We start from the raw sequence: 11,370 nt of genomic DNA, 5'->3' as shown, positions 1-11,370 counted from the left end.
AAAAAAAAAAAAAAAAAAACACGTCCGTATTTAAGCAATATTTTAATAAAATTTAAGTCAACGTTGGATGGTCATGAAAATTTTCTTCTTTTAAATGAATCTGTCTATACATTACTTAAGTAGGAGAAACAAAACTATATTGGTTTAAGATATAGAGAGACAATATTCTTTTTCTTTTTAAATATGGACTGCTTCACGAATTTGCATGTCATCCTTGCACAGGGGCCGTGCTAATCTTCTCTGTTTCGTTCCAATTTTAGTATACATGCTGCCAAAGTGTGCACGAGAGAGACAATATTCTAAAGGGCCACGTGATGGCGATGTTACTTCAATAAAGTAGTAAACACTTCTTTACTCCTGACCTCACTGACTCTTTGCATCCACTCTTTCATTTCTTTAGAGAATCAATAATAAATGGATTTGAGAGCTTTCAGTGAAGGCTGACATGGGTTTTGTATCCTTAGAGTCCTCCTCGCATTAGTTATCTCTTCCAGCTTTGTGTCATCTACACATTTGTTAGACATGCATTTACCATTTCCATCCAAGTTATCAGTAAAAATACAGAACAGGAGTGGGCAAAAGTGAAGCCGTATGGAATGCTACTAAAGCTCTTCCTCCTGCTTTGGCAGGGATCCATTAAATATTCTTTGGGCAAAAACTCTAATGTAGATTGAAATGTTAGCCTATATTGGAGGAAGAAAAAATGTGCATCAATTGACAAAACCGTAATATGGATGGTAGATTACATACAAATATTGTGTCTATGTTAAATTTATTAAAGTTGCTATCTGTACTGTAGTCATGTAAGAGTATCCTCATTCTTAGGAAAATACATTGAAGTATATAGGCTTAAAGGGCTGTAGATATATGCAACTATTTTATGGTTCCGAAAAAAATACTGGACTTCCCTTGTGACGCAGTGGTTAAGAATCCGCCTGCCAGTGCAGGGGACACAGGTTCGAGCCCTGGTCCGGGAAGATTCCACATGCCGTGGAGCAACTAAGCCCGTATGCCACAACTACTGAGCCTGAGCTCTAGAGCCCTCGAGCCACAACTACTGAGCCTGCGTGCCACAACTACTGAAGCCCACACGCCTAGAGCCCGTGCTCCACAGCAAGAGAAGCCACCGCAGTGAGAAACCGTGCACCACAACAAAGAGTAGCCCCCACTCTCCGCAACTAGAGAAAAGCCCACGTGTAGCAACGAGGACCCAATGCAGCAAAAAAAAAAAAAAAAAAAAAAAAAAAATTATATCTGTGTGTGTGTGGATGGGGGTGGGGATTGAAAGAGAAAGAGTATAAAATGAGGTAAAATGTTAACAATAGTTCAATTTTTTAAAAAATTTATTTTATGTATTTATTTTTGTCTGTATTGGGTCTACGTTGCTGTGCACGGGCTTTCTCCAGTTGCGGTGAGCGGGGGCTACTCCTCGCTGCAGTGCGCAGGCCTCTCATTACAGTGGCTTCTCTTGTTGCTGAGCTCAGGCTCTAGGCACGCGGGCTTCAGTAGTTGCGGCGCATGGGCTCAGTAGTTGTGGCTCGCGGGCTCTAAAGTGCAGGCTCAGTAGCTGTGGCGCACGGGCTTAGCTGCTCCGCGGCATGTGGGATCTTCCCGGACCAGGGATTGAACCCGTGTCCCCTGCATTAGCAGGCGGATTCTTAACCACTTCGCCACCAGGGGAGTCCCAACAATAGTTCAATTTTGGTAAAGAGTATGTGGGATTCTACGTACCATTTTCCATTCTTGTAACTTTTCTGTAAATTTGAATTTTTTCCAAATAAAAAATTTAAAATAATTATTATTTACCTTCCATAATTCTATGTTTAAAAATCAGATTTTCTGTGTTTCCCTGGTCGCGCAGTGGTTGAGAGTCCGCCTGCCGATGCAGGGGACACGGGTTCGTGCCCCGGTCTGGGAAGATCCCACGTGCCGCAGAGCGGCTAGGCCCGTGAGCCATGGCCACTGAGCCTGCGCGTCTGGAGCCTGTGCTCCGCAACGGGAGAGGCCACAACAGTGAGAGGCCCACGTACCGCCAAAAAAAAAAAATTTCAGATTTTCCTTTTTTTTTTTTTTGGCCTCACTGCACAGCTTTTGGGATCTTAGCTCTCCAACCAGGGATTGAACCTGTGTCCCCTGCAGTGGAAGCTGACAGTCCTAACCACTGGACCACCAGGGAATTCCCTAAAAATCAGATTTTTAAAACCAAGAGCAAGAAATGTCTATTAAAACTGATTTTAGCTATTCGGTTTCAAAGTTACTGACACTGGAGAATGTTTACAGCATTAACTCCGCGTAATTATTTCAAAATATCAGCCAGACCTAAATGGTAGCTGAGGAATGATACAGCTCGGCCTTAAAATTATTTTAGCATAACAAATACTGATTCTTAAAATAGGTGGGCAAACTTCTACAGGAAGTTTTGTGGGAGCTTTGCAGAGGGTGTAGGATTAGAATTGCTGAGCTCCCCAAAGCCAATACTATGACAGTGCAGACTCTGAGGAGTGAGATATCTCTTTCCCTGCTCCTAAATCCTCCGACTATAATTCTCCTCCCGCTCTAAAAGATCTGCTGAGACTCCAAAGGGATGACCAGAGCTAAACCACCTCTTGCTCCCCAAATGTAATTTAATGGTTCTTAAAGGGTGGTCTTCAGACCACTAACAGTAGCAGCAGCACCTGAAGCTTACTGGAAATGGAGAATCTCAGGTTCTACCCCAGACCAATTGTCATTACATAAAAATAACTTTAGTTGTTCTTTGAAGCAGTTAGCACTGAGAAGCCTAAAAATTACCCGAGTTTAAGAAAACAGCACCTATTTTCAGGTACTTTGCTAAAAGAGACACTAGTGAAATTCAAGAAATTTCACAAGATTCCATTTAGTCATTCTTTCCAATTTTGTAGATGCTGGGGATAGTATATGACATACAAAAAACTTATTTTGATAGTTTTTTAAGAATTATGTTTCTTCTGTATTTTTGTTACCTCTAGGTAAATTACTTTGATAAGGGTACGTGGTACCCAGTTATACAGACACTTAACAGATTTAAATTCTTCTTTTGAAGATCAAATAGACCTCAAGGTACACCTGCTAGATAAGATAAAACAGGAATCTTAAGAGCATACCTATATGAGGGTAGACATGCCAGTAATATTTCTGGAATCACAATATCTACCTACTGACCCAATAATTAAATCAAGAATTTCATACTTTGCATATCTAATCTTAAAACTTGAAAAAGTACAATGTGAATAGTAGTTCTGTGTCCCCAATTTATTTAATTTCCAATGAAACCCACCAATCCATTTAAGACATAAGTTTGAAGTAATAGAGCTTTACTGTATATCTAAAATAAACTCATATCAAATTCTAGAAAAAAGAAACATTGAATACACAAAGAATGTGTTTCCTTTTCAAACTATGAAAGCAAACCCTGGTTCCAAGGGAATAATTTCAAACTAAAGAGTACACCTTGCATGGATAAACAAAAAGAAAAAAAAAGCTACAAGTTAAATTACATTATAATAATAAAATAGTTGAGCAAATGAGATTTAGGTGAAGAAGGGATACTGTTGAGGTATTTGGTAGAAATGGGTGATTTCTAGGGCTTTCTATCCTAAAGAGTCCATACTTAGAGGAACTGGCCCTCTTGAATGCCTGGAAAGAGACTTAAAGGTAGTAACCTAGAGAGATGATCTCAACCCATTCATTTCTCCATCTCCTCAAAAGATTTTTTTCAAGCCACAGCATCACTGCTGTCAATTTCCATGAAATTTAATAATAAATGAAGTAGTCCTCTTTAGCCATAACTTAATAAAAGAAAAATGAACTTACATCTTTCAGCTGTATTTCCATTTCATGAATATTACTCATTGATGAATTGAAGCAACTTGTAGCCACAGTCTACAAGTAAATCAATATTAGTTAACATCATAAATTTAACAACAGAAGTTTCCTCATTATATTTAGTTTCATAATAATACAGTATACTTCACAGGGGCATCCCAAAATGCAGATCTGGTATATGCCAGGTGATGGGTAGCAGAGCAGAATTAAGATATCCTGGAAGGTTTCTAAGCAGATTGGAAACCCTGAGATTTCATATCTAATTTGACCTCTGAGGTCACCTGGACCCCAGGATCACCAGAATAGCCCTCAATGCATATGAACAACCCACTGATTTTCACCAGAAGGAAACAAAACAGCTGGGCTATTTAAATGAAATCTGGAAAATATTAAATTGGCAAATAAAAGACAAAAGTTGTTTTCTAGAATTATATTTGTATTAGCAATAGTATTAATTAGTATTCATTCATATAGAACTCAAAACATAATTTGTCCCCTCTTTTTTCTTCATTTTCTCATAGAGGAAAAAAAAGAGGGGAAGTAGGTGGTAAGGTACCCAGGCTAGTCAACAAAACTCATAAAAAGCTGTATTTCAGTCTTTTAACAGCTATAAGGAAAGGGATGTATGTGAAGGATGGCAAAAAGCTCAAAATATTTTTTTCTCCAAAGATGCTCTAGCAACCCTAGTATGTAGCCCTTTCTCCCTCTCAATTTAGTCCTTTAGGTAGAAACTATGACAGAGATAGCTCATCAAATCCCTTTCCTTTCTCCCTGGGCACATTGTGGACTACATTTCCCAGACTTCCCTGTGGCTAGTGAGGTCATGAGACTGAATTCTGTCCAATGGAACGTGAGCAAAAGTGAGATATGCCATTCCAAGGCCTAGACCTCACACGCTCCCCCAATTCTCCACATGCTCTCTAGCCCACAGCTGTGTATAGAGGATCTGGTGGAGGATTGCACCCTGAGGGATGGGGGAGCCACTAGAAGGAAGGAACGTGGATCTCTGAATGACTATGTGGAGCAAAGCCTCCTCCACTCCAACCTGCACTAGGCTGTGACATGAGGGAAAAATAATCATTTGTCATATAAGACTCTGAGATTTGGAGATCGGTTGTTAGGCAATTAGACATGCTGACAAATACAGAAATGAGTAGTGGGTATTCCACAATTATTATAAGAATACATTTTTAAAATTCTCATTTCTACCAAGATTTACATTTCCACCTTCAAAAGTAAAGAAACTAATTCTTGAGCTTTAAGTAAAGGTTTAGTCAACCACGTAGGATCTGACTATAATGTTTCATGAGTTTCAGTTCTATGGAAATTCTCTAGAAAAGCTTAACCTCTTTGAACTCATCTGTAGAAACACTCAATTGCCCATCTATGAGAGTACACATAAATTATAGGTACTCTAAAGGGGAGATAAAGTAGAAAGACCCTTAACATCGTTGACATATTGTATCTGAAAGCTGTAGATTTTCTTCTGTAGGTGGTATTAATAGTTGTAGTATTAGTATTATTCAAATGTCCAAATTTCCAAAAGAATCAAAGTTCTGATCAATAAGAAACCATTTATTTAGCACTTACTACATGCCAGGAACTCTGCTAGGCTATTTACATATATCGTAACATTTAATCTCCAGTATTCTTATCCTGATTTTACTGATGTGGAAATTGAGATTTAGGAGAGGGGTCTGGTGAATTCTAGCATTGTCTCCAAGGCTAGAGAGGTTAAGGAATTTGTTCAGAGTCACACAGCTAGCAAGTGGAAGAACAAAGATCTGAACTCAGATCTGCCTACCCACAAATCCTTGCTCTTTTTGCTACACTAGTGACGCTAAAACAAAAGAGAGGGAGAAAAAGCATGTACAGTTAGGAAAAAAGCATACTTGATATTTTAACTGGGTATCTCAAATAAGAAAAACAACCAAAAAATGAAGCCTACTGTTTTCACAATACAAACTATAGAAAAAAGAACTCAACAAAATCTTCCTGGCTGTTGTAGATACACAGCGGATTCTGTATTATGAATACTCCCTTGCATTAAAACAATGGTGTGGGGAGTGGAGGGAGCCATATTACCTATTTTTGCTTATGGGGAAGTACCAGGCTATAAAAAAAAAAAGGAACCTGTTAGTATACTATACTGTTTCACCATTTGCCAAGCATGTTTTAACAAACTCATTCTCCATAAGAATTACAAACTGTATCAGAAAAGATTAAAAAAATCTGGGTTTAAAGAAATTAGTACCTGTGATAAACAAAGTGTATCAGCTTTGCCTTCAAGTTCAGCAAGTCTTGCAGTTGTAGCAGACAACTGTTTTTTCAATACATCTGTCTCTTCAGACAAGGATTTCAACAGCTGTTCCCTCCTTTCACCTTCCTTTGTTTTCTCTTCCAGCTGTTCAAGCAATGCAGTAGTGCTGTGTTTGGCTTTCAGCTCGTCTCTAAGTCGCTGTATTTCTTTGTCCTTCTCTGTGAGGCGATAAGCACTCTTCTCTCTCTCAGCTTCAAGGACTCGAATTTTCTATATATAAACCAAGAAGAATCTTAGAACAAGGCCAGGTCAAACACGAAAATAAACAGCACATTACAACAAGCGTTTATGAAGTGTTTATTATATATCAAGTCAGCATTATACCAGATACCAGGACAAAAAAGAAGATGAAGCCTGGGAGGGGAGTCTGGGAGAGAATGGATACATGTATATGCATGGCTGAGTCGCTTTGCTGTGCACCTGAAACTATCACAGCATTGTTAATCAGCTATACTCCAATATAAAATAAAAAGTTAAAAAAAAAAGATGAAGCCAAGGTCTTACGCTCAGAGAAATCAGAGAGGTAAACCAATACATTAATGCAATATGGTAAGTGCTGTGGTTAAGATATATAGAAAATGAATGGGACATGGACACAGAAAGGAGAGATCAACTCTGTCAACAGTGGTTAGAGAAAGCTGAAGAAAAGCTGGCTCTCACCTGAGTATCTGCTAGTCATTCCCCCATCATGCCAGTTCTAATCATCTTAAAGGCTAAAAGTGAGTCACACAAAGAGATACATGCTCACTGATGAACTTGAAGCAACAATCTAAAAATAACAAAATGTTCTACGCAGATAAAAGTGCATTCATAAACTTGCTTTTTGTTAATAAATGATTTGGTGTCAAATCTAGAAGGTGATCTTCAAAGGAGTGTTCAACATTTTCAAGGATTTGAAAGATAAAGAAGACATGTTTGTTAAACTCCTGCTGGCATAAGGGAGAACTCATCAATAGAGAGATGATAGAGAAAGTTAGCAGAATGGCTTTACATGCTAACAAAGGAAACACAACATAAAACTAAAAACTTGCATTTGAGGGTGGGGGAGAGAAGCAGTTGTTCAAATAAAGATGGGGAAATTGAGTTGGACAGTTGTATGAAAATGATGAGGGAATTTTCAGTTGCCTACAAGCTTAGGACAAGACAGTAGTATGATACAGTTACCAAAAAACCGAATTCAATTTTAAGCTTTCATAGAGTATATCATCCAGATTACGGGAAATAATAGTACTGCTTCAACCTGTGTTTGCCACTGTATGCAATACTAGGTACATAATTCAAGAGGGACATGAACACACCACAGAGTGTTCAGGAAAGTGACCAGGAGGAGAAAAAGCCAGTAAAGCTGAAGAATATGGAGTTGGTCTACAGAAAAGTAAGAGGAAGCAAGATTTCCTTGGATATCTGAAAAGTTGTCAATTGGATAAAAAAAAAAAAAGACTTGTTCTGTGTAGCTTTAATTGACATAACTAGAACAAACGGGTAGAAGCTACAGGAAGTTTAATTTCAATTGATTATAAAGGGGTTTTGATAGCCAGTGCTCATCAGAAGTGGAATGAACTGGAAAGAGATATCTCAGGAAAGCTATTAGATTCCTTCACCAGATTACAAAATAATCTTTATGTCTAAGAATTGGTGATATGTGTTTAAAAAAATGTGTTAAAATATGTTAACACATATTATGTATTTTAAAAATAATAATAAAATGTGTTAAAAATAATAAATCATTTGGTTTTATGATGTGCCTATAAAGTAAAATTTAAAGAAATCCAATGATATTATTTACTACAGATCATTTATTTTCTATGAACAATAAAAGTACTTTTGCAAAATAAATTACAAATTAACGATTAAATTTTAAATCCTTCCAGCTCTAGCAGATTCCTAACTGCTTTACAGACTATATCATACCAAATTGTAAATTAGGGAAATATAGTTTAACAGAACACAAAATGCTAATATCTGTAATGATTTTACCTTAAAAAAAACTGAAAACAAAGATTACTTGTAAAGCAGCCAATATACATGATTAAATGGGTTTTTAAACATTCACATTAAAAGCTAAATCCCAAAGTTGACATTAGATTTGTTTTTTACATTTAGTGAACATAAAAACTACATTATATCATTATACTTTCTCATTTCCTACAGCAAAGCTTACTACAGTTTAAAGGGTCTTACCTCCAAAAGTCTGTGTCTGTCTTTATCAGTCAGCTTTCCTTTTCCACTTGCAATTTCATCCACCGATGTTTTTAAGACTGCAATTTCTCCCCTAAATTTTTCTAATGCAGCTTCTGATTTGGAGTTACTAGGCTTTGGTCCCCATTTACTTTTAATTAAATCTTTGGGACTTCTGGAAGACATTTCTGAAAATGTCTGTAAAAATAAAAATACAGTTATAAGTCTGAGTTTACAAGGTCACATCTCAGGTTTGAAAAGGTCTAATAACTAATTTGCTAAACAGAAGAACCTTTCTATCTAAATAGAAGTGATATAGCCAAACCAGTAGGGTATGGAACAGGGGCTGGGGAAGGCTTCTAGCGTGCTAGTAACACTATATATTTTTAAAGTCTGGGTGGTAGATACATGGGGAGTATTCAATATGTCAACTTATACTCTTGTGTTTGTGCAGGATTCTGTATGTGTGTCATACTTCAATAGAAAAGTTTCATTTAAAAAAATGGAGGGATAACCAATGATTAAACCATTAAATGAAGCCTGAAAGAAGTAGACCACAATCAAAGACAAATTTTACCCAAGAATAAAAAGCTAATGATAAATAATGTAATTGTGAATATCTGGATATTGAAACGTCATTACCTGACGTAATGGTGCATCCTCTGTTTTATAAGCTAGGCCTAGTTCAGATCTATCTTAATAATAATAGTCAGCTGAGAGAGCACAGTGGGCAGAAGTGAGAAGAATCCAATATGAGGCATTTATAGGAAAAAGAGACAATATTCACAGAATTCAGGAATAACAGGAATTAAGAATAAGGAGTAAGGAGAAGTTTAGCATATTTGCTAATAGTATTAGATGACATTTAAGAAGCAAGGGTATAATATAAACTCTAGGAGCAAAATACATAGCAAAAATTACTGTGTATATAATAAAAGTAGTTTTAATTAGGGAGGTTACAAAGCATTTTTCCACCTATGGATCCCAAGATAAAATAATGGTAATGTGACTAGGGAATCCAGAGGAATATGATACTATTCATGCATTCAAAAAATATTGGAGAATTTAATTTACCAGACAGCATATTAGGTGCTGGGTATACACTGGCAGAAAAAAGAAAAAAGAAAGAAAGAAATGAAAGAGAGACATGTCACTTACATAACGGAACTTACCATCTAGCAGACGCGGCAGGCAGTAACAAGGAAACAAATACAGATTCTCAAGTTGTAAAATAAATGTTATTCAGGAAATGAAAAGTACCATGATAAATGATACCAGTAACAGTAGAGGAGACCTACTTAGGACACCTCGGTGGAGAAGGTTTTTCTACGGAAGGGACCTTAAGGGTCATCCTGTGTGGACTCAGAGAGCCTGAAAATACCAGAAGTGGGTAAACTGATAGTTAACCATCTATCACAAGGTTAGCCCTGGAGTTTTGCCCATTCTAAGGTGAAAGACTAAGATAACCAGCAAAGGGCACGACGCCTCTATTACAGGCCACGTCCGTCGCCTGCAAGTGGAGGCAAATCTTACGAAAACCCTCACAGAAGATCTCACGTGGGGAGACAGGCAAAGAAAAACTGCAAAAACGGGCACCTTTTTTCTCACCCCCACTTTGAAGATGTTTGTAGAACAGACATGAAAGTGCCTGCTAATCCGCAAAAGGCTGTACTAACGAAAGACCTTGGCCAAGTCACTCGAACTCCCTGCGCTTGTCTGAAAGAGGAGGATAATACCCGCCGCAGGGCTGAAAGGAGGGATCGAATCGGCGACGGCCGTGAGGCACCCAGCCAGGGCCAGGAGCCAAGTGAGAGCCAGGGAAACGCGACGGGCACCCGGGAGGGCAGAGATTGAGCCCCAGCTAACGCGATCCCCCACTGACCACGCCTTCCTCGCGGTCTCTCCCGGCCCCGGGGCTGCGGGCCCTGGCCGCCCCCGCCACACTCCGCGGTCGCCCCCCCCCCCCCCCCACTCCCCAGCAGCCAGCTGGCACCTGAGGGGAAGCGCGGCGCCTCGCTTCGGCCCAGTTTCACCCTCCCGCGCAGGAGCCGCTTCCGGGAGTTTGAATCCCGCGGCTGTGGGGTGGGGCACGTCACTGCCGGCGGGGCTGGGGCACGCGCGACGAGATCGCGGCTCTCCGATTGGCTTCGGCCTCCGAGGGGCGGGGCCTGGAACCTGAGGGCCGAAGGAGTGCGGGCTGGAGACCCGCAGAGCCGGGGTCGAAGGGTGGGGCTGAGGCCGAGAGGCGGTGCCGATGACCGGAAGGCATTAGCGGGACCCGTTACAGAGTTCTGGGACTTTCTCAACGCTTTTCTGAGTTTTCAGACCTCAAGCTCTGTGTTTCTTTGTAAGGAACTGATTTGTGTTTATCTGCTTTGGGACTGAAGCAAATTACTATGCTGAGCGAGATAACCCCAGTGACTGTGAGCGGGGACTAACCAGATCCGCGTCCTTGAGCATGATTCGCCCTTTTGAGTACCAGTTTCGCCCTTTATAAAATGGGAGAATTGGATTCCACAAGGGGGCACAGCCTCCCTGTTTTCCTCTTGGGGTGAGCCTTCCTCCTCCCAAAAATCAGGGTGGAGCAATGGCGAGTGTAGCCTGTGGGAGGATTGATAGGCACTCCCAGATTGAACGCTGAGATTATGAGCCCTAGAGGAAGCAAGCTAGGCAGGCGTTTGCTCCAGATTGCTGCCCTCCGACTCGGTGTCTATTGGTTAAATACGGGTCCTGGTTACCCGCTTTGAGGACTTTCTCTTGCTAAAACCGAGAGGCACAGAAAGCGTTTGGCAGGGCCTGCCCTTCTCAGGCACAGCATAGTCTCACCAGAGGCTTAACACAATAAAAAGGATATAGTAGCAAAGCATCCTAGGGAAGCAGCGTCACACAGGGATTAAACTCTGGATTAGGAATGACTTTAGCTCCTGACTGCCTCTTACTAGCTGTGTGTTCTCTTTTTATTTTTTTTGGTGGTATGCGGGCCTCCCTCTGCTGTGGCCTCTCCCGTCGCGGGGCACAGGCTCCGGACG

At 40.0% G+C, this 11,370-nt stretch overlaps 1 protein-coding gene and 1 non-coding gene across 5 annotated transcripts in view; both read right to left on the bottom strand.

The window, feature by feature from the left end:
• CEP55 (centrosomal protein 55) overlaps positions 1–10,409 on the bottom strand; it is a 26,152-nt gene extending 15,743 nt beyond the window's left edge. The window contains exons 1-4 of one of the 4 annotated variants that reach the window (XM_007107122.2): positions 10,335–10,409; positions 8,345–8,539; positions 6,098–6,373; positions 3,832–3,900 (exon numbers count right to left, since the gene is read on the bottom strand). In XM_007107122.2, the coding sequence (XP_007107184.1) occupies positions 3,832–3,900; positions 6,098–6,373; positions 8,345–8,527 (528 nt within the window). In that variant the 5' untranslated portion in view covers positions 8,528–8,539; positions 10,335–10,409. Of the gene's footprint in view, positions 1–3,831; positions 3,901–6,097; positions 6,374–8,344; positions 8,540–9,513; positions 10,248–10,334 lie in introns of those variants that run through there. The other 3 variants (XM_055081209.1, XM_007107120.4, XM_007107123.4) reach the window with 3 other exon arrangements.
• On the bottom strand, positions 178–284 carry LOC112064254 (U6 spliceosomal RNA). The gene has a single exon (XR_002891439.1). It is a non-coding gene; the product is annotated as a U6 spliceosomal RNA (small nuclear RNA).
• Positions 10,410–11,370: the final 961 nt, after the last annotated feature.

Source organism: Physeter macrocephalus, chromosome 20, assembly GCF_002837175.3.
Source record: "Physeter macrocephalus isolate SW-GA chromosome 20, ASM283717v5, whole genome shotgun sequence".
Lineage (NCBI taxonomy): Eukaryota > Metazoa > Chordata > Mammalia > Artiodactyla > Physeteridae > Physeter > Physeter macrocephalus.
The sequence above is the reverse complement of the archived record's forward strand: the minus strand, read 5'-3'. Positions and strand labels throughout refer to the sequence as shown.